Source organism: Oncorhynchus kisutch, linkage group LG13 (assembly GCF_002021735.2).
Source record: "Oncorhynchus kisutch isolate 150728-3 linkage group LG13, Okis_V2, whole genome shotgun sequence".
Classification (NCBI taxonomy): Eukaryota; Metazoa; Chordata; class Actinopteri; order Salmoniformes; family Salmonidae; genus Oncorhynchus; species Oncorhynchus kisutch.
In genome coordinates, this window is record NC_034186.2 from 74,517,580 (window position 1) to 74,545,434 (window position 27,855).

General features: G+C 41.5%; 2 protein-coding genes across 5 annotated transcripts in view; both read right to left on the reverse strand.

The window, feature by feature from the left end:
• The window catches only part of myh14 (myosin, heavy chain 14, non-muscle), a 75,827-nt gene extending 55,080 nt beyond the window's left edge, over window positions 1–20,747 (reverse strand). For 2 of the 3 annotated variants that reach the window (XM_031787335.1, XM_031787334.1), the window contains exons 1-4: window positions 20,584–20,746; window positions 17,142–17,327; window positions 11,656–11,862; window positions 4,356–4,512 (exon numbers count right to left, since the gene is read on the reverse strand). In XM_031787335.1, the coding sequence (XP_031643195.1) occupies window positions 4,356–4,512; window positions 11,656–11,862; window positions 17,142–17,291 (514 nt within the window). In that variant the 5' untranslated portion in view covers window positions 17,292–17,327; window positions 20,584–20,746. Of the gene's footprint in view, window positions 1–4,355; window positions 4,513–11,655; window positions 11,863–17,141; window positions 17,328–20,583 lie in introns of all 3 variants that reach the window. The other variant, XM_031787333.1, reaches the window with a different exon arrangement.
• Window positions 20,748–26,721: 5,974 nt separating this feature from the next.
• The window catches only part of LOC109881265 (inward rectifier potassium channel 2-like), a 37,464-nt gene continuing 36,330 nt past the window's right edge, over window positions 26,722–27,855 (reverse strand). For both annotated transcript variants that reach the window (XM_031787337.1, XM_031787336.1), the window contains one exon: window positions 26,722–27,855. This exon is cut by the window's right edge and continues 501 nt beyond it. The gene's annotated coding sequence lies outside the window, so the exon portion shown is untranslated.

Genomic DNA, 27,855 nt, shown 5'->3' on the forward strand with positions numbered 1-27,855 from the left:
TTCACTTATTATACCAGTAATCACTGTAACAGTACTACCTTCACCTCTTACACCAGTAATCACTGTAACAGTACTACCTTCACCTCTTACACCAGTAATCACTGTAACAGTACTACCTTCACTTATTATACCAGTAATCACTGTAACAGTACTACCTTCACCTCTTACACCAGTAATCACTGTAACAGTACTACCTTCACTTATTATACCAGTAATCACTGTAACAGTACTACCTTCACCTCTTACACCAGTAATCACTGTAACAGTACTACCTTCACCTCTTACACCAGTAATCACTGTAACAAGGGGATCGATACACTTGTCAATCTATCTCAGAGAACCTGACGGAAACACAAAGGCTGTCCGTGTGTATGTGATTTCAACAGCTCTCACTGAGCAGCATTGTCGTGTAGTGAGGAGGAAGGAGGTCAAAGCTACAGAAGTGGTCTCTCCAGACAGACCTCAGACCTCTGCTCCAGCCCACACTGCAGACACCAACACAATGACCTGACCTGGTCTGTTACATTTCTGGTGTGTTTGTTTTAAAGGTTTCCTCTGAACCACAGACACACACACACAGAGAGGCAAGCACACACACGCACGCATGTGCACAGACATGCACGGACACACACACACATACCGGTCATACTGGTTCAATTATCAATAGGATCACAGATCACGGATACACACCTGTCATATTGAAAGAAAGAAAGAATAAGAGAGAGAGAGACAGTCTTGTCGTCTAATGAATTGACCTCGGGGCAGAAACGTTGCTCAATCTGTCTGTAACCGGTTTTAATGGAGGAGTGGAGCAATCCGTGTCTGTTTGTCACGCTCCTATCATAATACATGTGGCGTGGGAAAAGTCCTGGAATGAACTGTAATTACTACTGCCATTTGCAGAGATATTCTCATTGCCATTGTTTCAATATGCTTCCACAAAAAACATGGATTTACACTGCATTCAGAAAGTATTCAGACCCCTTCCCTTTTACACTGCATTCAGAAAGTATTCAGACCCCTTCCCTTTTTCCACATGTTGTTACATTACAGCCTTATTCTAAAATGGATTTTAAAAAACGTAATCAATTTATACCCCATGACAATGCGAATACATAAGTATTCAGACCGTGTGCTATGAGACTTGAAACTCGAGCTCAGGTTCATCCTGTTTCCATTGATCATCCTTGAGATGTTTCTACAACTTAATTGGAGTCCCCTGTAATAAATTCAGTTGATTGGACATGATTTGGAAAGGCACACACCTGTCTATAAAAGGTCCCACAGTTGACAGTGCATGTCAGAGCATAAACCAAGCCATGCGGTTGAAGGAATTGTCCGTAGAGCTCCGAGACAGGATTGTGTCGAGGCACAGATCTGGGGAAGGGTACCAAAAAATGGATGCAGCATCGAAGGTCCCCAAGAACACAGTGGCCTCCATCATTCTTAAATGGATGAAGTTTGGAACCACCAATTTTTAACAACCTGTTTTTGCTTTGTCATTATGGAGTATTGGGTGTAGATTGATGAGGGAAAAAAACAATTTACTACATTTTAGAATAAGGTTGTAATGTAACAAAATGTAGAAAAAGTCAAGGGGTCTGAATTCTGAATGCACTGTATATGGTATTTACACTGTCAGCAGGGTGTCCGTTAGGAAAATGTGGCACCAAACAACGTGGCCGGGAAGATTTTAATTTACTGGCCATTTGAGAAATGTATCAGACACATTTGCATTGGTTGTGTAACCCCTTAGGGTGTCCACTCACGGTGCTCAGAATGACAGAAATCACATTTACATTATGGTAATTCATCTGAACAAAACATGCAACTGCTGTAATGAATTAGCCAATAAAAATACATTTCCAGGCCTCCCGAGTGGCGCAGCGGTGTAAGGCACTGCATCACAGTGTTTGAGGTGTCACTACAGACCCGGGTTCGATCCCGGGCTGTGTCATAACCAGCCGTGACAGGGAGTCCCATAGGGCGGCACACAATTGGCCCAGTGCCGTCTGGGTTAGGGGAGGTTTTGGCCGGGGGGCTTTACTTGGCTCTAGCGACTCCTTGTGGTGGGCCGGGTCGCCTGCAGGCTGACTTCAGTCGTCAGTTGAACAGTGTTTCCTCCGACACATTGGTGCAGCCGGGTTAAGCGGGAGGCTGTTAAGAAGCACGGTTTGGCTGGTCATGTTTCAGAGGACGCATGACTCTACATTAGCCTCTCCTGATTTCATTGGGGAGTTGAGCGATGAGACAAGATCGTAATTGGATATCGAGAAAAAGGGTAATTAAAACAAATCTCTGTTAGAAACTTAGAAAAAGGGTGAATCAAAAGTTGCAACAACTAGGATGGGTTGCTAATATGACTAGGATTATGAATTTGGCCTCAGGACAACGAAGGAAAGTTGATATGAAAACCAATAGAACAGGAGAGAAATGGCATATGAGGAAGTCTTCCACAGACAGCGTGCGTAAGAAAAGACCGACAGTTGAAGTCGGAAGTTTAAATACACCTTAGCCAAATACATTTAAACTCAGTTTTCACAATTCCTGACATTTAATCTGAGTAAAAAGTCCCTGTCAGTTAGGATCACAACTTTATTTTAAGAATGTGAAATGTCAGAATAATTATTTCTTTCATCACATTCCCAGTGGGTCAGAAGTTTACATACACTCAATTAGTATTTGTTAGCAATGCTTTTAAATGGTTAAACTTGGGTCAAATGTTTTGGATAGCCTTCCACAAGCTTCACACAATAAATTGGATGAATTTTTGTCCATTCCTCCTGACAGAGCTGGTGTAACAGAGTCAGGTTTGTAGGCCTCCTTGCTCGCCCACACGTTTTCAGTTCTGCCCACACATTTTCTATGGGATTGAGGTCAGGGATTTGTGATTGCCACTCAAATACATTGACTTTGTTATCCTTAGGCCATTTTGCCACAACTTTGGAAGTATACGTGGGGTCATTGTCCATTTGGAAGACTCATTTGCGACCAAGCTTTAACTTCCTGACTGATGTCTTGAGATGTTGCTTCAATATATCCTCATAATTTCCATCCTCATGATGCCATCTATTTTGTGAAGTTCACCAATCCCTCCTGCAGCAAAGCACCACCACAACATGATGCTGCCACCCCGTGCTTCCCGGGTTGGGATGGTGTTCTTCGGCTTGCAAGCCTCACCCTTTTTCCTCCAAGCATAACAATAGTTATTATGGCCAAACAGTTCTATTTTTGTTTCATCAGACCACAGGACATTTCTCCAAAAAGTACCGTAGTCTGGCTTTTTTATGGCGGTTTTGGAGCAGTGGCCTCTTCCTTGCTGAGCGGCCTTTCAGGTTATGTCGATATAAGACTGGTTTTACTGTGGATATAGATACTTTTGTACCTGTTTCCTCCAGCATCTTCACAAGGTCCTTTGCTGTTGTTCTGGGATTGATTTGCATATCTTGCACCTTCCTGAGCGGTATGAAGGCTGCGCGGTCCCATGGTGTTTATACTTGCATACTATTGTTTGTACAGATGAGCGTGGTACTTTCAGGTGTTTGGAAATTGCTCCCAAGGATGAACCAGACTTGTGGAGGTCTATAATTTCTTTCTGAGGTCTTGGCTGATTTCTTTTGATTTTCCCATGCTGTCAAGCAAAGAGGCACTGAGTTTGAAGGTAGGCCTTGAAATACATCCACAGTTACAACTCCAATTGACTCAAATTATGTCAATTAGCCTATCAGAAGCTTCTAAAGCCATGACATCATTTTCTGGAATTTTCCAAGCTGTTTAAAGGCACAGTCAACTTAGTGTATGTAAACTTCTGATCCACTGGAATTGTGATACAGTGAATTATAAGTGAAATAATCTGTCTGTAAACAATTGTTGGAAAAATGACTTGTGTCATGCACAAAGTAGATGTCCTAACCGACTCGCCAAAACTATAGTTTGTTAACAAGACATTTGTGGAGTGGATGAAAAACAAGTTTTAATGACTCCAACCTAAGTGTATGTAAACTTCTGACTTGCAACTGTTGATGAATGTGATTGAAAGAACCAGAATTATATTTTCGACAGTTTTGGGCTGCATGGCCATCTCTGAGTTCCATGTGCTCATTTAGGCTATTTAGCAGCCAATGATCATGGTGTAGCCTCACAATGTGTCCAGCATTAGTATAATTTTTACTTTTAGAGTTTTATCATTTGAATTAATATTTTTATGATTAACCACCTGACAATGATTTTGAGAAATGAAAATGATTGAAATTAGACTGTTCCATGAAAATGCAAATATGAAAATCATAACAAACTGCTTTGATATGGCGTAGATGTGAAGGGGTCAGAGGTTAGAGGTCAGGGGTTAGGGTTACCTTGTAGCATGCTGCGGTAGGCAGCCTCTGATATAGCGTAGATGTGAGGGGGCATCTCATGGCGTTTCTTCCCTCGGTACATCTCCACTATAGACTCTGTGTAGATAGGCAGGTTCTTATAGGGGTTGATCACCACACAGAACAGGCCCGAGTATGTCTGCAAACACACACACACACACACCCAGGATAGATATACACAAAGTTCAATGATAACTAAAATACCATGCTTAATCTCAACGACCCATGCCCTCCCAATGCCTAGACCCAACCATTAAGCCAGATAATGTCATATCACACACACACACCTATATATAACAGCTACATTAGGAGAGGGAGGGTCAATCCCGCACAACATTCTCCCCTCATTAACCTACAGTATGAGTAGGACACATTAACCTACAGTATGAGTAGGACCCATTAACCTACAGTATGAGTAGGACACATTAACCTACAGTATGAGTAGGACACATTAACCTACAGTATGAGTAGGACCCATTAACCTACAGTATGAGTAGGACACATTAACCTACAGTATGAGTAGGACACATTAACCTACAGTATGAGTAGGACCCATTAACCTACAGTATGAGTAGGACCCATTAACCTACAGTATGAGTAGGACACATTAACCTACAGTATGAGTAGGACCCATTAACCTACAGTATGAGTAGGACACATTAACCTACAGTATGAGTAGGACACATTAACCTACAGTATGAGTAGGACCCATTAACCTACAGTATGAGTAGGACCCATTAACCTACAGTATGAGTAGGACACATTAACCTACAGTATGAGTAGGACACATTAACCTACAGTATGAGTAGGACCCATTAACCTACAGTATGAGTAGGACACATTAACCTACATTATGAGGAGGACACATTAACCTACAGTATGAGTAGGACACATTAACCTACAGTATGAGTAGGACACATTAACCTACAGTATGAGTAGGACACATTAACCTACAGTATGAGTAGGACACATTAACCTACAGTATGAGTAGGCCACATTAACCTACAGTATGAGTAGGACACATTAACCTACAGTATGAGTAGGACACATTAACCTACAGTATGAGTAGGACACATTAACCTACAGTATGAGTACGACCCATTAACCTACAGTATGAGTAAGACCCATTAACCTACAGTATGAGTAGGACACATTAACCTACAGTATGAGTAGGACACATTAACCTACAGTATGAGTAGGACACATTAACCTACAGTATGAGTAGGACCCATTAAACAACAGTATGAGTAGGACACATTGCCCTACAGTATGAGTAGGACACATGAACCTACAGTATGAGTAGGACACATTAACCTACAGTATGAGTACGACCCATTAACCAACAGTATGAGTAGGACACATTAACCCACAGTATGAGTGGGGTCAGGTGGAATGTGTAAGGAGGCATTTGTAATGAAAAAGAAAGATAGCTGTCAGGATAATCAATCAACCAGCTAGTGCTACAACACAGGTTAATGAATGATATATGCAGGCAAGTGTAACGGTACTGATAACAAGATGACTCTGTGGATTCTGACTGGTCACCCCTAACCATCCACCTCCTCTCACACCCTTCCCTGATAATCCACACATACAGTATGTGTGTATGTGTGTGTGTGTGTGTGTGTGTGTGTGTGTGTGTGTGTGTGTGTGTGTGTGTGTGTGTGTGTGTGTGTGTGTGTGTGTGTGCGTGCGTGCGTGCGTGCGTGCGTATGTGTGTGTGTGTGTGTGTGTGTGTGTGTGTGTGTGTGGTGGACTGAAATATGAGGGTCAGTATACTGCCTTGTCCACCAAAATCCCCCCTTTTCTCTCTATCTCTCTTTCTCTAAAGCAGATAAGATAAACATAAACAGCCTTCAAATTCCTCAACATAGATATACAATACAAAGTGTAGTTCACTATGTCACATTCTAACTCTTTCTGACACATTCTTCATATCAAAGTACCGCAACACTTATCTTTCTTTATTCTTATCTATCTTCCTTTCTATCCATTTATCTTCCTCTTTCTATCTCTCTCATCCCTCCCTTCATTGGTTCATAGTCACGAAACAGGAGATGCAGCTCTCCTTTCTCCTCCATCCTTCTCCTCTCTTATATAAACGACAGTGATGTAACACAACCTCTCCTCTTATATCAGTTACACTGATGTCACAGTTCTCTCTACAGAGTAACCCCCCCCCCCCCCACACACACACACACCACACACACAAACACAGTCTTGTACAACTAACCTTGTGGGGATCCAATTTTCCATAACCCCTAACCTTAAACCTAACCTTAACCCAAGCTCCTAACCCTAAACCCATAAACTAACCCTAGCTCCTAACCCTTACCCATAAACTAACCCTAGCTCCTAACCCTAACCCATAAACTAACCCTAGCTCCTAACCCTAACCCATAAACTAACCCTAGCTCCTAACCCTTACCCATAAACTAACCCTAGCTCCTAACCCTTACCCATAAACTAACCCTAGCTCCTAACCCTAACCCATAAACTAACCCTAGCTCCTAACCCTAACCCATAAACTAACCCTAACTCCTAACCCTAACCCATAAACTAACCCTAACTCCTAACCCTAACCCATAAACTAACCCTAACTCCTAACCCTAACCCATAAACTAACCATAACTCCTGACACTAACCCATAAACTAACCCTAACTCCTAACCCTTACCCATAAACTAACCCTAACTAATAAACTAATCCTAACTACTAACCCTTACCCATAAACGAACCCTTACCCATAAACGAACGCTAACTCCTAACCCTTACCCATAAACTAACCCTAGCTCCTAACACTTACCCATAAACTAACCCTAGCTCCTAACCCTTACCCATAAACTAACCCTAACTCCTAACCCTTACCCATAAACTAACCCTAACTCCTAACCCTTACCCAGAAACTACCCCTAACTCCTAACCCTTACCCATAAACTAACCCTAGCTCCTAATCCTAACCCATAAACGAACCCTAGCTCCTAACCCTTACCCAGAAACTATCCCTAACTCCTAACCCTTACCCATAAACTAACCCTAGCTCCTAACCCTAACCCATAAACTAAGCCTAGCTCCTAACCCTTACCCATAAACTAACCCTTACCCATAAACTAACCCTAACTCCTAACCCTTACCCATAAACTAACCCTAACACATAAACTAACCCTAACTCCTAACCCTAACCCATAAACTAACCCTAACTCCTAACCCTTACCCATAAACTAACCCTAACTCCTAACCCTAACCCATAAACTAACCCTAACTCCTAACCCTAACCCATAAACTAACGATAACTCCTGACACTAACCCATAAACTAACCCTAACTCCTAACACTTACCCATAAACTAACCCTAACTCCTAACCCTTACCCATAAACTAACCCTAACTCATAAACTAATCCTAACTACTAACCCTTACCCATAAACTAACCCTTACCCATAAACGAACGCTAACTCCTAACCCTTACCCATAAACTAACCCTAGCTCCTAACACTTACCCATAAACTAACCCTAGCTCCTAACCCTTACCCATAAACTAACCCTAACTCCTAACCCTTACCCATAAACTAACCCTAACTCCTAACCCTAACCCATAAACTAACCCTAACTCCTAACCCTAACCCATAAACTAACCATAACTCCTGACACTAACCCATAAACTAACCCTAACTCCTAACCCTTACCCATAAACTAACCCTAACTCATAAACTAATCCTAACTACTCACCCTTACCCATAAACTAACCCTTACACATAAACGAACGCTAACTCCTAACCCTTACTCAGAAACTACCCCTAACTCCTAACCCTTACCCATAAACAAACCCTAGCTCCTAACCCTAACCCATAAACTAACCCTAGCTCCTAACCCTTACCCATAAACTAACCCTTACCCATAAACTAACCCTAACTCCAAACCCTTACCCATAAACTAACCCTAGCTCCTAACCCTAACACATAAACTAACCCTAACTCCTAACCCTAACCCATAAACTAACCCTAACTCCTAACCCTTACCCATAAACTAACCCTAACTCCTAACCCTAACCCATAAACTAACCCTAACTCCTAACCCTAACCCATAAACGAACGATAACTCCTGACACTAACCCATAAACTAACCCTAACTCCTAACACTTACCCATAAACTAACCCTAACTCCTAACCCTTACCCATAAACTAACCCTAACTCATAAACTAATCCTAACTACTAACCCTTACCCATAAACTAACCCTTACCCATAAACGAACGCTAACTCCTAACCCTTACCCATAAACTAACCCTAACTCCTAACCCTAACCCATAAACTAACCATAACTCCTGACACTAACCCATAAACTAACCCTAACTCCTAACTCTTACCCATAAACTAACCCTAACTCCTAACCCTAACCCATAAACTAACCCTAACTCCTAACCCTAACCCATAAACTAACCATAACTCCTGACACTAACCCATAAACTAACCCTAACTCCTAACCCTTACCCATAAACTAACCCTTACACATAAACGAACGCTAACTCCTAACCCTTACCCATAAACTAACCCTAGCTCCTAACACTTACCCATAAACTAACCCTAGCTCCTAACCCTTACCCATAAACTAACCCTAACTCCTAACCCTTACCCATAAACTAACCCTAACTCCTAACCCTTACCCAGAAACTACCCCTAGCTCCTAACCCTAACCCTTAAACTAACCCTAGCTCCTAACCCTTACCCATAAACTAACCCTTACCCATAAACTAACCCTAACTCCAAACCCTTACCCATAAACTAACCCTAGCTCCTAACCCTAACACATAAACTAACCCTAACTCCTAACCCTAACCCATAAACTAACCCTAACTCCTAACCCTTACCCATAAACTAACCCTAACTCCTAACCCTAACCCATAAACTAACCCTAACTCCTAACCCTAACCCATAAACTAACGATAACTCCTGACACTAACCCATAAACTAACCCTAACTCCTAACACTTACCCATAAACTAACCCTAACTCCTAACCCTTACCCATAAACTAACCCTAACTCATAAACTAATCCTAACTACTAACCCTTACCCATAAACTAACCCTTACCCATAAACGAACGCTAACTCCTAACCCTTACCCATAAACTAACCCTAGCTCCTAACACTTACCCATAAACTAACCCTAGCTCCTAACCCTTACCCATAAACTAACCCTAACTCCTAACCCTTACCCATAAACTAACCCTAACTCCTAACCCTAACCCATAAACTAACCCTAACTCCTAACCCTTACCCATAAACTAACCCTAACTCATAAACTAATCCTAACTACTAACCCTTACCCATAAACTAACCCTTACACATAAACGAACGCTAACTCCTAACCCTTACCCATAAACTAACCCTAGCTCCTAACACTTACCCATAAACTAACCCTAGCTCCTAACCCTTACCCATAAACTAACCCTAACTCCTAACCCTTACCCATAAACTAACCCTAACTCCTAACCCTTACCCAGAAACTACCCCTAACTCCTAACCCTTACCCATAAACTAACCCTAGCTCCTAACCCTAACCCATAAACTAACCCTAGCTCCTAACCCTTACCCATAAACTAACCCTTACCCATAAACTAACCCTAACTCCTAACCCTTACCCATAAACTAACCCTAGCTCCTAACCCTAACCCATAAACTAACCCTAACCCATAAACTAACCCTAACTCCTAACCCTTACCCATAAACTAACCCTAACTCCTAACCCTAACCCATAAACTAACCCTAACTCCTAACCCTAACCCATAAACTAACCATAACTCCTGACACTAACCAATAAACTAACCCTAACTCCTAACACTTACCCATAAACTAACCCTAACCCATAAACGAACCCTAACTCCTAACCCTAACCCATAAACTAACCCTAACTCCTAACCCTAACCCATAAACTAACCATAACTCCTGACACTAACCCATAAACTAACCCTAACTCCTGACACTAACCCATAAACTAACCCTAACTCCTAACACTTACCCATAAACTAACCCTAACTCCTAACCCTAACTTTGTTGTCCTTAAGCCATTTTGTCACAACTTTGGAAGTATGCTTGAGGTCATTGTCCATTTGGTAGACCCATTTGCGACCAAGCTTTAACTTCCTGACTGATGTCTTGAGATGTAGCTTCAATATATCCACATAATTTCCCTTCCTCATGATGCCATCTATTTTGTGAAGTGCACCAGTCCCTCCTGCAGCAAAGCACCCCCACAACATGATGCTGCCACTCCCGTGCTTCACAGTTGGGATGGTGTTCTTCGGCTTGCAAGCGCCCCCATTTTTCCACCAAATATAACCATGGACCAGAGGACATTTCTCCAAAAAGTACGATCTTTGTCCCCATGTGCAATTGCAAACCATAGTCTGGCTTTTTTATGGCGGTTTTGGAGCAGTGGCTTCTTCCCTGAGCGGACTTTCAGGTTATGCCGATATAGAACTGGTTTTACTGTGGATATAGATACTTTTGTACCTTTTTCCTCCAGCATCTTCACAAGGTCCTTTGCTGTTGTTCTGGGATTGATTTGCACTTTTGTTTGCGTACTATTCTTTGTACAGATGAACATGGTACCTTCAGGCGTTTGGAAATTGCTCCCAAGGATGAACCAGACTTGTGGAGGTCTACATTTTTATTTCTGAGGTCTTTTATTCTTTTTCCCCCCATGTCATATAAAGAGGCACTGAGTTTGAAGGTCGGCCTAGAAATACATCCACAGGTACACCTCCAATTAACTCAAATTATGTCAATTAGCCTATCAGAAGTTTCTAAAGCCATGACATCATTTTCGGTAAACTTCTGACCCACAGGAATTGTGATACAGTGAATGATAAGTGAAATAATCTGTCTGTAAACAATTGTTGGAAAAATTACTTGTGTCATGCACGAAGTAGATCCTAGTCCTAACCGACTATAACTGACTACAAAACAATAGTTTGTTAACAAGTAATGTGTGGAGTGGTTGACAAACAAGTTTTAATGACTCCAACCTAAGTGGATGTAAACTTCCGACTTCAACTGTATTTTTTTGACTTTCACTTCCCCCTTGTATGCTGTGCAAGTTTGAGTTTATGTATTATTGTGTCCTGTGTGTGTGTGTGTGTGTGTGTGTGTGTGTGTGTGTGTGTGTGTGTGTGTGTGTGTGTGTGTGTGTGTGTGTGTGTGTGTGTGTGTGTGTGTGTGTGTGTGTGTGTGTGTGTGTGTGTGTGTGTGTGTGTGTGTGTGTGTGTGTGTGTGTAATGTACACTGACGTATATCAAGCCAGAGTAGTATCTCTCTCTGAGGTTGTGTAGGACGGAGGCTTCGTTGAGACAGGTGAGGTCAGCCATGTCCTCCACCTTACTGAACCTGGGAGGATTCATCCTCTGGACCTCCTCCCTGGACAGGGTCAGCTTCCTCTGGCTGTCTGTTAGCTCCACCTCCACCTCATCCCCTCGCTCCTCACGGATACTGGCAGACTGGAGGGTAGGGGTAGGGGAAGAGAGAGAGAGAGAGAGAGAGAGGGAGAGAGAGAGATAGAGAGAGGGTAGGGGAGCGATAGAGGCGGTGGGGGAGAGAGAGGCAGGGAAGAGAGAGAGAGGTGGGGAAGAGAGAGAGAGAGGGAGAGAGAGGGAGAGAGCGAGGGTAGGGGAGAGGGAGGCAGGGAAGAGAGAGAGAGAGAGGTGGGGAAGAGAGAGAGAGAGACAGAGATACAGAGAGAGAGAAAGAGACAGAGAGAGATAGAGGGTAGGGTGAGAGATAGAGGCAGGGAAGAGAGAGAGAGAGAGAACGAGCGGTGGGGAAGAGAGAAAGAGAGAGGTGGGGAAGAGAGAGAGAGAGAGAGGGGGTAGGGGAAGAGAGAGGGGGTAGGGGAAGAGAGAGAGAGAGAGGGGGTAGGGGAAGAGAGAGAGAGAGAAAGAGAGAGGGTAGGGGAGCGATAGAGGCGGTGGGAGAGAGAGAGGGTAGGAGAAGAGAGAGAGAGAGAGGTGGGGAAGAGAGAGAGAGGGAGAGAGAGAGGATAGGGGAGAGATAGAGGCGGTGGGAGAGAGAGAGAGAGGGAGAGAGATAGAGAGAGGGTAGGGAGCGATAGAGGCGGTGGGAGAGAGAGAGGCAGGGAAGAGAGAGAGAGGTGGGGAAGAGAGAGAGAGAGAGAGAGAGAGAGAGACAGAGAGAGAGAGAGAGGGAGAGAGAGAGAGAGAGAGAGAGAGAGGGAGAGAGATAGAGAGAGGGTAGGGGAGAGATAGAGGCGGGGGAGAGAGGGAGGCAGGGAAGAGAGAGAGAGAGGTGGGGAAGAGAGAGAGAGAGACAGATAGAGAGAGAGAGACAGAGAGATAGAGGGTAGGGGGAGAGATAGAGGTGGTGGGAGAGAGAGAGGCAGGGAAGAGAGAGAAAGAGAGAGAGAGAGAGAGAGAGAGAGAGAGAGAGGGTAGGGGAAGAGAGAGAGAGAGAGAGAGAGAGAGAGAGAGAGAGAGAGAGAGAGAGGGTTTGGAAGGGACAGAGAGGTTAGTTAGATACTGATCCAGGAAATATCCACTAACAGCCACAAGACATGACAAGCCATAACACATGGTACAAACGCATAATAATAACACATGATAATAACACATGATAATAACACATGGTACAAACGCATAATAATGACACATGATAATAACACATGATAATAACACATGGTAATAACACATGGTAATAACACATGGTACAAACGCATAATAATAACACATGATAATAATACATGATAATAACACATGGTATTAACACATGGTAATAACACATGGTAATAACACATGATAATAACACATGGTAATAACACATGGTAATAACACATGATAATAACACATGGTAATAATGCATGATAATAACACATGGTACAAACGCATGATAATAACACATGATAATAACACATGGTAATAACGCATGATAATAACACATGGTAATAATGCATGATAATAACACATGGTACAAACGCATAATAATAACACATGATAATAACACATGATAATAACACATGATAATAACACATGATAATAACACATGGTACAAATGCATAATAATAACACGTGATAATAACACATGATAATAACACATGGTAATAACACATGATAATAACACATGGTACAAATGCATAATAATAACACGTGATAATAACACATGATAGTAACACATGGTAATAACACATGATAATAACACATGGTAATAATGCATGATAATAACACATGGTACAAATGCATGATAATAACACATGATAATAACACATGATAATAACACATGGTAATAACACATGATAATAACACATGGTAATAACACATGATAATAACACATGGTAATAATGCATGATAATAACACATGGTACAAATGCATGATAATAACACATGATAATAACACATGATAATAACACATGGTAATAACACATGATAATAACACATGGTAATAACACATGATAATAACACATGGTAATAATGCATGATAATAACACATGGTACAAATGCATGATAATAACACATGATAATAACACATGATAATAACACATGGTAATAACACATGATAATAACACATGGTAATAACACATGATAATAACACATGATAATAACACATGATAATAACACATGGTATTAACACATGATAATAACACATGATAATAACACATGGTAATAACACATGATAATACCACATGGTAATAACACATGATAATAACACATGGTAATAATGCATGATAATAACACATGATAATAACACATGATAATAACACATGGTATTAACACATGATAATAACACATGATAATAACACATGGTAATAACACATGATAATAACACATGGTAATAACACATGATAATAACACATGGTAATAATGCATGGTAATTCAAAATTCAATAGGCACTCGCACATCTGAGTAATCTTTTTTGTTCTGGCAACAGTTGAACAAGATGAAGGAAAAAGGAACCCGCACACTGCTCTTGATAGTATCACTGATCTTTAATGAGCTTACGTATCGGCCTCACGGCCTTCGTCAGAGCTTTTGTGAATTTCTTAAAATTAGCACCCTTATGTAGACCTGGCCCCACCCACATCTGTTTCACGCATGGAAAGGGGTTGGAGGCGAAGGAAAAACAAATAAGTGCTACCAAGTATAACAATATGCATTTCATAAATATTTGAATAAAGTGTGTAAAAAAAGACGTATTAAACACGTCTGTAAAACCACAATGAGAACATAGCAAGCTTTCATGAATCATTGGGTACATTGTACGAAAAATATCAGAGTAATCTTAAATAGGGACATAATTCATGTTCAAATTCACAACATAACAAGCATTTCATCATTAAGTCCTTTAGGAAATAATGTCTGGAGGGTGAAAATCCCAAAGCATTCTCTTTTACTCAGAGTATTATTAATATCTCCCCTGTCTGATATCTTAACTTTCTCTATGCCACAAAATCTAAAGGTAGAAATAATGCATGGTAATAACACATGATAATAACACATGGTAATAACACATGATAATAACACATGGTAATAACACATGATAATAACACATGGTAATAACACATGATAATAACACATGGTAATAACACATGATAATAACACATGGTAATAACACATGATATTAACACATGGTAATAACACATGATAATAACACATGATAATAACACATGATAATAACACATGGTAATACACATAACACATGGTAATAACACATGATATTAACACATGGTAATAACACATGATAATAACACATGATATTAACACATGGTAATAACACATGATAATAACACATGGTAATAACACATGGTAATAACACATGATAATAACACGTGATAATAACACATGATATTAACACATGGTAATAACACATGGTAATAACACATGGTAATAACACATGATAATAACACATGGTAATAACACATGGTAATAACACATGGTAATAACACATGGTAATAACACATGGTAATAACACATGATAATAACACATGATATTAACACATGGTAATAACACATGATAATAACACATGGTAATAACACATGGTAATAACACATGGTGGTGTGAAATATATATATATTTTTTTACATTTTACCTTTATTTAACCAGGCAAGTCAGTTAAGAACACATTCTTATTTTCAATGACGGCCTGGGAACAGTGGGTTAACTGCCTGTTCAGGGGCAGAACGACAGATTTGTACCTTGTCAGCTCGGGGGTTTGAACTCGCAAGGGCTTCCATCACATGACAAGAGGAGGTGGGATTGATTTCCAGTATGAAGCAATAAGCATCACTGGTGTCCACATACACACACATGACATAAAACAGTGATAGTGGTTGAGATTGCTGGACTGAGGAGGGGCGAACAGAAATAGACACACAGAGAGAGGGAGGAGTTAATAACCCTTGTCATAGTACAGCTCTTATGACCGGGGGGGACGACAGGAAGTGGTGAACTCTGAGCTGGTCAGGTCACAAGATTCTACCCTGCTCTGCTCTGTTCTGTTCTGCTCTCCTCTGCTCTGTTCTGCTCTGTTCTGTTCTGTTGTGCTCTGTTCTGCTCTGCTCTGCTCTGCTCTGTTCTGCTCTGTTCTGCTATGTTCTGCTCTGTTCTGTTCTGCTCTGTTCTCCTCTATTCTCCTCTGTTCTGCTCTGTTCTGCTGTGTTCTGCTCTGTTCTGCTCGGTTCACCTTTTACTTCTGCCTGGCACACACACCCGCATTCTCAGAATACGACTAACCACACACTTAAAATATGAATGTAGAATGACGACTGTGTGTGTGACTATGTGTGACTGTGTGTGTGTTACTGCGGCCTCTTTAACATTAGGAGGCTGAAGGAGTGTATTGTTCTATTCCTAGAGCTCCATATCAGAACAGCAGAGAAACAGAGAGAGATACCCTGTATAGACATACTATAGAGTAGAGCGCCCATTGGAACCCTGTCACATTGTCGAACACAAAGAGCCTTGGAACACAGTGGAAACTGGGACACAGCAGAACAGAGAAGAAGAGAGTGATCAAGGTAAAGGATAGAGGTGGAAGTGTTCTACAAGTGATGCCACTTCTCATAGAAAGACGAGGTTTAGAATGCAACATGTAGAGCTGAGTGGCGTAGATCAGAGGGCAGTGTGGCTCCAACAGAGAGATAGAGCCCTGTGACTAAAGCCATGTGAGAGAGGATAACTAGAAGCCCTAGTTCACTGCAGCACTGACAATATAAGGAGACTGGAATAGAGTTGGAAGGGGTACAGAGAAGCATCGAAAGACAAGGAAGTTATACCAACACTGTGAAATAGCATCTTAGGGAATGCTAGATCAATGCGTTACCATTCCATTTTCTTGAGAAACACACTGTTCTCTTTTCCACACCTGTCAAACAGGCACACACCTGGAGCTAATTATTCACCTGTATGAGGACTGTTCAGAGTGCTGCAGATAGAAATGCAACAATAGATCATGAAAATCTCAATTGAATGCATGGTGTGCTTATCTGCTATGTAGTTGTCAATGTCGTGCTCAACTGCACAGGACTGATGGACCCAGGGAGGCCTGTGCTTTGCCCCATGGTAGGACAAGAGGTGGGCAACTCCTTGGAGCGCAGCAGTGCACACAGGTTTTTGTTCCAGCCCAACTCTAAAACACCTGCTTGAACTAACAATGACCTATATTGAAGACCATGTTTAGTTGATTAGTTGAGAAACTCACCCCTCCCCCTAACCTCACCACCGGCTGCCCTCCACCCTGACCACGCCCATTGGCCCCACCCAGCCCACTCACCTCAAAGCCGTGCTTCTCGGACGGAACCCAGACGAGCCTCTTTGCCGCCCAATCAGCTTGGCTGGAGGCGGAGAATACGTGGCCAGTGGGGGTAGAGGAAGTGGGGCGAACCTGGCACCGCCCCTGTGGACAGGAAGCGGGTGACATCATTGGCAACACCCGCCCCCTGACGGCCTGGACATGGTGCTGAGAGAGAGAGAGAGAGAGAGAGAGAGAGAGAGAGAGAGAGAGAGAGAGAGAGAGAGAGACCGAGAGAGAGACCGAGAGAGACCGAGAGAGAGACCGAGAGAGAGAGAGAGAGAGACCGAGAGAGAGAGAGAGAGAGAGAGAGAGTGAGATGGGGAATGGGAAGGAGAGACAAGAGACAAGAAAGACAGAGTTAGACATTTCCTCACTCAGTCACATTGTCACGTGAGTGTGAGTGAGTGAGTGAGTGAGTGAGTGAGTGAGTGAGTGAGTGAGTGAGTGGACTGCATAGTAGATGAAAATCAGAGAAGTGTATTTCACTGATCATGGCATGTGAGTGTGAGTGAGTGGAGGAGGACTGCCTAACTATCAGACAGTGATAGTGATGTGATCCCTCTCAAGCGAGCAGTAGTAGACTAGGAAGTACACACACCAAACACACACACACATAATGCACACACACACAGAAAATGAGAGCAGTAGGACCACACAGCCCAGATACAGTCCCGATAGTCAGAGATGGCATAATTGAAAGACAGAGCAAATCAAGGAGACAGTCAGGGTGGAAGAGAGAGAGATGGATGGAGGGATGCAGGGGGAAGGGACTGACTCAACTGACTCAGTAAAGTGACATGACAGTCAGAAAGGGAGGGGGGGGAGAGGTGTGAGAGAGAGAGAGAGAGAGAGAGATAGAGAGAAAGGGAGAGGGGGAGAGAGAGAGAGGTGCGTGAGAGAGAGAGAGAAAGAGAGAGAGAGAGAGAAAGGGAAAGGGAGAGGGGGAGAGAGAGAGGTGTGTGAGAGAGAGAGAGAGAGAGAGAGAGAGAGAGAGAGAGAGAGAGGGAGAGGGGGAGGGGGAGGGGGAGAGAAAGGGAGAGGGGAGAGAGAGAGGTGAGAGAGAGAGAGAGAGAGAGAGAGAGAGAGAGAGAGAGAGAGAGAGAGAGAGAGAGAGAGAGAGAGAGAGAAAGAAAGGGAAAGGGAGAGGGGGAGAGAGAGAGAGAGAGAGGTGTGTGTGAGAGAGAGAGAGAGAGCGAGAGAGATAGAAAGAAAGAAAGTGAGAGGGGGAGAGAGAGTGGCAGAGAGAGGGAGAGTGAGAGAGAGGAGGGGAGGTCTACTCCACAGTTGACTGATATTACTGTATTATCATAGCAACAGTACTAAGATTAGGTCACACAGAGACACAGAGGACCTTTTACAGTACAGTCCACTCTGCTGGAGTCACGAGTCAACCACTTCTAGTAGTCAAACACTGTGGGACAAAGACAGCTCTATATCAACATGTACCTCCAATCCCTGGCTTTAACAATCAAATCCTCCATGATGGGTGTGATTGTAAGGGAAGTACTGTGTGTATTAGTAGCCATTGAGTAGTGAAGTCACTCTCTATCTCCCTTCAATCAAATGGTTACTACTGCAGAAAGCTCAATCTGCACTGACACAAAACACGTGATGAATAATGGTTCGATCTGCTTACCTTCAATCTAGATTCACTGCTGAATTCAAGTATTTATTTTTTACTATAGTTGAATTACTACTGCTATTACACATCTATTACAAAGTAACTACTAGTCTGACAGACTGAAGGAAAGAGAGTATACCTCATAGGTAGTGTTAAAACACGTCTGAACTACAGCTGAGTCTGCCATATAGGCCATTTCTCAGAAGTCTCTGAAAACTAGTATGGATTGATTTAGTGATTGGTCTGAGGGTGTCAATCATCTATAGACTGCTTGTTTATATCTTTATTGGCTCCTAAAGGACACTGATATTGTCTACCCCAATAAATGACTACTCATCATTTGGATTGAAGCAGAACCCCTCTGCATACATTACATAAAGTGAGTCTGAGTGTCAACCCGACCCAAAACACAAGGTATGTTGCTGTCTGTCATCACAGATAAGGTGTCTACTCTCTCCACCCAGACCGCCCTGATTCCTCCCGTGTCATTCTCTGTCCCTCTGTCTCCGGCCTGAGTAGGTCTACACCTGCACTGACACCTACTCCTGTCTGTCTGTCATACTGTGTACACACAGCAGATTACTGTTGATGAGTCACTCCAAACAGAGAGACAGAGTGCAGCTTCCTTACTGATGAGAGAAGGAAGATGAAGGATGGCCAGAAATAGTCATCAGATATCCTGAGGCATTCCTTATCATCTGTTTATACATGTCTGTCTGTATTTATCATTATAACAAAAGCTTATAGCACATCTGAACAAGGCTGTCTTTGGGCGTCCATCACTGACTGACCAGGCTACTGTAGCTCACTCAGCCAGGTGTCTAAAACCTAATAAGACCATTTATTTTTTCCATAGCAACACTAAACTAAGCACACTCCCCTATACACCACCACACTGCAGTATTAAAGACAATACTTGCGGGGTTTGTGTGGAGGTCAATGCGGGGGTGCGGGAGGAATGTGTGTGAGTGGTAGTGGTAGTGGTGGTGGGGGGAGGGGGGGGGTTCATGGTAAACGCCTTTTCTTTAAGCTTAAATTTGAGGGGAAAAGCCGAGTGTTGAGGCAGAGGTGACATTGTGACTCAACCACCGCCTGAAACTGTCGCTGGCAGACAGACACACTAGCAAGTTCCCCCATCCAAAATATTAGTGCGTCCGCTAACGGGAGCCATACGAAAGAATCCCATTCTACTACCTGCAACACCATACCACCCGACAAGAGCCATGAAGCCAAACGCCAACCACACCTCGAGCATGAGGTATGAATAATGATTCGAGGATTCGTTATAGCATATAGCCTAATGATAGACTCAGTGGACCACATTAAAGAGAGCGCATGGAATTTAGCCTTACAGTTAGCTTTGGGGTGGTAAGTCACTAATGTGGGTTAAATAATAACCTAATAATAATACTAATAATAATACGTTAATAATACGAATATCTTACGGATAAGAAGACATAATATCGTTATAATAATATACTTATAATAAACCCTTCATTAATAAAGCTACATATTTACAACTGCTTGCATTCTCTTGTCTAACAGCTTACAATATTTTCGGTTTGCTATGTGATCGTTTTGTACCATTCGTGGGCCTGCATGCTAACCGGAGGGCCAGGCAGCACGCCGCTGGAAGGTCCCCTGTTGGGTGTAATTTTCGGCGTTATTCCACCCGCATTTAGACTAACCTAGCTAGGTTAGCAAGTAGCCAACACCAATGAAATATGATGCGTCGCCGTGCAGGATATTAGACTAACCACGACTGAATTAGAGTTGGCAATTGGTAACTAAATATCTCACCTTCACAATGTTCTCCGAGACGTGGATAAGTCTAGGGCTCGAGGAGGAACGAAATAAGACGGTTTCTCCGTTTTTTCCTGATTTATATGAGGTGAGAGGAGGGTACCGCAAATGCGGCTTTTATCATTACACCGCTCTCTCAGTCGAAGCCGCACACACACATTCTACTGATCATAAAACAGACAGACAGAAGGGTGAGGGCAAATCGCCGGCTTCAGGGCAGCACAATCACTTCCTGTCTATACACCAATAAAAAATTACTTACATTTAAGTCCCGCTTTATAAATAGAGTCTTCGAATGAAAATCTACAACTGCCGTGAATCCCCGCCCATTGAATGAGACGGTCCCGTCCAGCCCCTTCACTGGCACAGATACAAGCGACAACAAATGGGATCTTGAGAGATCCCAATTGCCACAAATCCTAACCAATCAGACAAAATATTGGGCAGTCCCATCAGTCTGACGGACGTGTGGAATGCCCAATTGGAGTAAAGTAGCAGGTGCCCATGCAGTTTTCTCGCGGTGGGGTAAGGAGATTTGCACGCTCTTTGTTGATGACAGCATCCCTTGTCTGTCACTCGGAGAGGGACGGAATAGTCCCTAGACATTGATCTAAGGTCGGGTTTGGGTTTAATTGAATGGTTAATGCTAGGTTTGGAGACAGTACTAAGCTGATCTTAGACCTGTGCATAAGGACTGTCTATTGGAAAAGCCGGGCTACTAAAAGAGGCGACCGTCCCAGATTCCTACGAACAGTTACCGTCTCCGAGTCTTAAGAATCCTGTGTTGATGTCTGGCTGGCGACCGCAGCTACAGCATGCTATAGTACTGCTCAAAGGGGTTTGCCATTTAAAGACAAAACCGGTGCACCAGTCTTTGCTCATCAATTATTCTGATTATATAGGACTAGGTATTCTTCTAAAAATAGATCATTTCTGTTGCATTATGATTTTTTTTAAATGTGTTTTTAGGTAATAAACATGTGACAACATATTCTATGTAGTTTACAAGCCTGCACACCTTGCACAGTAAAGACACAGTAATTAACTGTATTGTAATGGCGGCAGTCTTTTACAGATATTCAGGCCTACGTTGTGACCAACTACACCTTTCCATTCAGCAACAAATAAATTAGACTTTTATTTGACAATGAAAGAATCTGAAACTCAAGTACAAAATAAACCAGAATTGACTCATATCAATCAATGTGTTTTATTTGCTCTACAGTGCCATTCTTTTTCACATGGAAGTGCTTTCTGCCACAAACAGTAGTGTTTTTTTGTTTTTTTTTGTGATACAACAGAGAAGGATGGGAAACGTATACAGTGGTATCTGTAGAAAATAATAATAGAGCACAGCTAGTAACAACCTGATTCCACTACCGTACATCCCAACATACTGTGACCTGCAATATCAGAGTTTTATTCTGGAATCTAATAAAGCAACCAACCAGGAAGTCATCTAGTAATCCATCTGGCTATGTTGTTGTTGTGTGGGATGTGTAAAAAAAAGACTAACGCAGAGGTCAAGAGGTTAGAGTCCTGGTGGTCAGGGTTCAAGTTACCCCCCCCCCCCCCCCCCCACAGGAAGTGGAGCAGACAGGACTGGCCATTCACCTATAAATAGAACTCGGTGGCCATGGAGACATAGGAAAATAAGGAGGACACGGAAGTTGAATAAATGTCAAGAACACCAACTATAACCAATCAATATGGTTGTAAATTATATAATGGAATCTGCTTTAAAATGTGAAATATCCATGTTTCCTGGTCAAAAGGTCAGTGTGTGTGAAGTGCTGCTTTCCATATACAGTATGTGACGTCTTAAAATGCCATTTCAATAGCCGTTTGTTTGCTTTTACAGTGCTTTGTATGTACGTAGTGTCAACTTACTTCTGTGCAAAGATGCAAGTAAAAGTTTCAGAGTTGTCTGTCCTTGTAGTAGGTAGAACATTACAGCCCTGTTGTGTCATCTAGTGGTCAAGACAATTGGTCAACACTTTACACTTTACGTATCATGTAGATTCATGATATATTGTGCATGGTATCTGCTGGTAAGGTGCATAACCCAATGATTTTGAATTGTAATACTGCGAAAAGGAAACTGAATAGATTCTATTTGAAATAATGACTTAGTTATTATGTAATACCACACATGGCAGTTTAACTTAATGTAAAGTGTGACTAAATATTGTGGTAGTAACGGCATAGAAGTTAGAACTCTTCATCTCTCAATAACATCAGTATCCATATTTCAGAAACCATCACTTTCAGAAGAGTTACACGATTCAACAAAATAGACAGGCAATAAAAACATCTCATTTGAACATTGCAAATCTTGTGCTAAGTTATAGAATAACACCATAGACTTCTTTTTGAAGGCACCGCACAATGCATTAGTCTCCCACATAGTGTGAGACAGACACCAACCAAAGCAGAATCATAGAATTCAGGATTAGTCATCCATTCTAATTCTTTGAACAGAACCTCTCTCAGAGAACAGAATGTCACATAAATTAAATTCCTCCTCAGGTGGTTTGCCAGTGCAGTGGTGAGCCCTCACAGTTTACAGTAAGAACAGGAAGATGTAGGCAGTGGTCAGGGACGTTTTCCTTACGTAAATGTACTGCAGTGAAGTGACAGTTGTACGTTTCAGGTCCTCAGTACATGCTTCCTGTGGTCATGGCAGTCCAACAGGTTTACGGTCCATTTCCAGTCCCAGCTTAGGGTGCTCTGCCAAGGCCTGGACACTTCCAACAATGTCACCTTAAAGGTAAACTCAGCTAAATGACGTTGCCACGAGCAGCACTGCAGTTATTGAGATGAGTGAGATGCAGGACTTCACTCTCACAGTCACACACACACGGGTGAAAGTAGATGTCATTTCTTCCCAGTATGGGACCTCCTATGTTCACATGATCACACAATTCCATATAGAATCTCTATTCATTCATTACATATAGAATCTCTATTCATTCATTCCATATAGAATCTCTATTCATTCATTACATATAGAATATATTCATTCATTACATATAGAATCCCTAATCATTCATTCCATATAGAATCTCTATTCATTCATTACATATAGAATCTCTATTCATTCATTACATATAGAATCTATTCATTCATTACATATAGAATCTCTATTCATTCATTCCATATAGAATCTCTATTCATTCATTACATATAGAATCTCTATTCATTCATTACATATAGAATCTTTGTTCATTCATTCCATATAGAATCTCTATTCATTCATTACATATAGAATATATTCATTCATTACATATAGAATCTTTGTTCATTCATTCCATATAGAATCTCTATTCATTCATACATTTAGAATCCCTATTCATTCATTCAATATAGAATCTCTATTCATTCATTACAAAATGGAATCTCTATTCATTCATTCCATATAGAATCTCCATTCATTCATTCCATATTGAATCTCTATTCATTCATTCCATATAGAATCTCTATTCATTCATTCCATATAGAATCTCTATTCATTCATTACATATAGAATCTCTATTCATTCATTACATAGAGAATCTCTATTCATTCATTACATATAGAATCTATTCATTCATTACATATAGAATCTCTATTCATTCATTACATATAGAATCTATTCTTTCATTCATGCTTCCAGTGGTCATGGCAGTCCAACAGGTTTACGGTCCATTTCCAGTCCCAGCTTAGGGTGCTCTGCCAAGGCCTGGACACTTCCAACAATGTCACCTTAAAGGTAAACTCAGCTAAATGACGTTGCCACGAGCAGCACTGCAGTTATTGAGATGAGTGAGATGCAGGACTTCACTCTCACAGTCACACACACACGGGTGAAAGTAGATGTCATTTCTTCCCAGTATGGGACCTCCTATGTTCACATGATCACACAATTCCATATAGAATCTCTATTCATGCATTACATATAGAATCTCTATTCATTCATTCCATATAGAATCTCTATTCATTCATTACATATAGAATATATTAATTCATTACATATAGAATCCCTATTCATTCATTACATATAGAATCTCTATTCATTCATTACATAGAGAATCCCTATTCATTCATTCAATATAGAATCTCTATTCATTCATTACAAAATGGAATCTCTATTCATCCATTCCATATAGAATCTCCATTCATTCATTCCATATTGAATCTCTATTCATTCATTCCATATAGAATCTCTATTCATTCATTCCATATAGAATCTCTATTCATTCATTACATATATAATCTCTATTCATTCATTACATATAGAATCTCTATTCATTCATTCCATATAGAATCTCTATTCATTCATTCCATATAGAATCTCTATTCATTCATTCCATATAGAATCTCTATTCATTCATTCCATATAGAATCTCTATTCATTCATTCCATATAGAATCTCTATTCATTCATTCCATATAGAATCTCTATTCATTCATTCCATATGGAATCTCTATTCATTCATTACATATAGAATCTCTATTCATTCATTACATATAGAATCTCTATTCATTCATTCCATATAGAATCTCTATTCATTCATTCCATATGGAATCTCTATTCATTCATTCCATATGGAATCTCTATTCATTCATTCCATATGGAATCTCTATTCATTCATTAGGATCTCTGTGGGCCTCGTACTAAAGATTTGTTATTTAACTTTTACAATGTATTACCTTCTACTGTGGCACAAACAACCTGGCATGATGTTTTCATCTGATTGTGAAACAATCACTCCAGAGGGCTCTTTTACATGTTCATCCAGTCTCAACATGTCTCCAGAGGGCTCCTTTACATGTTCATCCAGTCTCAACATGTCTCCAGAGGGCTCCTTTACATGTTCATCCAGTCTCAACATGTCTCCAGAGGGCTCCTTTACATGTTCACCCAGTCTCAACATGTCTCCAGAGGGCTCCTTTACATGTTCATCCAGTCTCAACATGTCTCCAGAGGGCTCCTTTACATGTTCATCCAGTCTCAACATGTCTCCAGAGGGCTCCTTTACATGTTCATCCAGTCTCAACATGTCTCCAGAGGGCTCCTTTACATGTTCATCCAGTCTCAACATGTCTCCAGAGGGCTCCTTTACATGTTCATCCAGTCTCAACATGTCTCCAGAGGGCTCCTTTACATGTTCATCCAGTCTCAACATGTCTCCAGAGGGCTCCTTTACATGTTCATCCAGTCTCAACATGTCTCCAGAGGGCTCCTTTACATGTTCATCCAGTCTCAACATGTCTCCAGAGGGCTCCTTTACATGTTCATCCAGTCCTCAACACGTCTCCAGAGGGCTCCTTTACATGTTCATCCAGTCTCAACATGTCTCCAAAGGGCTCCTTTACATGTTCATCCAGTCTCAACATGTCTCCAGAGGGCTCCTTTACATGTTCATCCAGTCTCAACATGTCTCCAGAGGGCTCCTTTACATGTTCATCCAGTCTCAACATGTCTCCAGAGGGCTCCTTTACATGTTCATCCAGTCTCAACATGTCTCCAGAGGGCTCCTTTACATGTTCATCCAGTCTCAACATGTCTCCAGAGGGCTCCTTTACATGTTCATCCAGTCTCAACATGTCTCCAGAGGGCTCCTTTACATGTTCATCCAGTCTCAACATGTCTCCAGAGGGCTCCTTTACATGTTCATCCAGTCTCAACATGTCTCCAGAGGGCTCCTTTACATGTTCATCCAGTCTCAACATGTCTCCAGAGGGCTCCTGTACATGTTCATCCAGTCTCAACATGTCTCCAGAGGGCTCCTTTACATGTTCATCCAGTCTCAACATGTCTCCAGAGGGCTCCTTTACATGTTCATCCAGTCTCAACATGTCTCCAGCCTCCAAACAGTGGTGGATGGAAAGAGACTTCTGTTACACAAAACACCAACAAGTGTAATGACATTTTGGTGATTGTCATTAGGCCAGAATGTATGCGTCCACTACTGTCCGCGCGCGTCTCAGTGTCAGCCATCCATCTCAGCCTCGGCAACATTTTGTTTTCATTATTGTGATAGGCTCATGTTTTACTGGTATGGAATACCCATGTATTTAAACAGCTGAGAAGTTGAGCCTCACACTTCAACGCTCTTAGTTGTTGTGGAAATTGACCCACTATGCTGTTTACTTTCTGCATCTACGTCATATCGCTGAGTCTACCTTTAACATCCCCCATTTTCCCTTTAAAATTCTACCAAATATACAGTATTCAGCAAATGATCTAAATAAAGAAAATACTGAGGAAAATCATACAAAGTTAAATGTTTGAGGAACACAGAATCTCAGGTGATAGAATCTCATATTCAAGACAGAGGTAAACATTAACATAAGATTGTCCCTTCAGCTGGGTACTGTAGAATTTTTAAATAACATAAGGTAACATTTTCATCAAAGTTCTGCTTACAAAGTACTTATAAACCTTTGTTTGTTAACCATATTAAACAATCAATCATAAGTTTAGAAGTAGACCTTCAAATCACATGTTACCAGACGATGCACTCATATGGTTTTGTGGTGCTGACACCTGCACCCAGTTGAACAAGCAACATGTTTGATTAAATAAAGCAAATATATAATAGTCTTGCATTATAAATACAGAATAACAACATACAGTACAAGTCAAAGAAACAGCTTAAAACCGCTGCTTATTTTCAGCTGTTTCTCTGTATCCATTTTGCTACATATCAGTCTAACACAACATACCTGCTCAAACCTTGACAGAACACAAATCAGCAGAATCAAAAACATATCAATAATGCCTTCTCATTCAGTTCATAACAAACATCCCTCAATGTGTAGATATACACCGTTTTACCTCATTCTCTCACACAGTATTCAACATAAAAACGTTTGGTGTAGAAGTTATCCGTAGGCACAGATCTAGGATCAGCTTAGCCTCTCCAAAACCTAACCTTCACCATTAGGGGGCAGAAACACTAAACTGGTCATAGCTCAGTGTCTATGGGGCAACTTCACCTTACTCCCATGTGTCCAGTGTGAGTTGTAACTGAACAGGAGCTGCAGGTACACACTGAAGCCAATAGGGGTCAGTGTTGTATGTGTGGTCAGCTAGGTGCTGGAGCCAGTGGTGAATGTAGCGGTTGGTTGACGGGACGGGTCTGAGACAGACGGGTTCATAATGATTCTGAAAGATCGCTATGTCCAAATCAGCTAACACAGTTAGAGTAGCAGCAGCCCATCTACCCCTTTCAAAGACAATTCTCTCTCTCTTTCTATCCCTCTCTCTCCTGTTCTGTCCTAT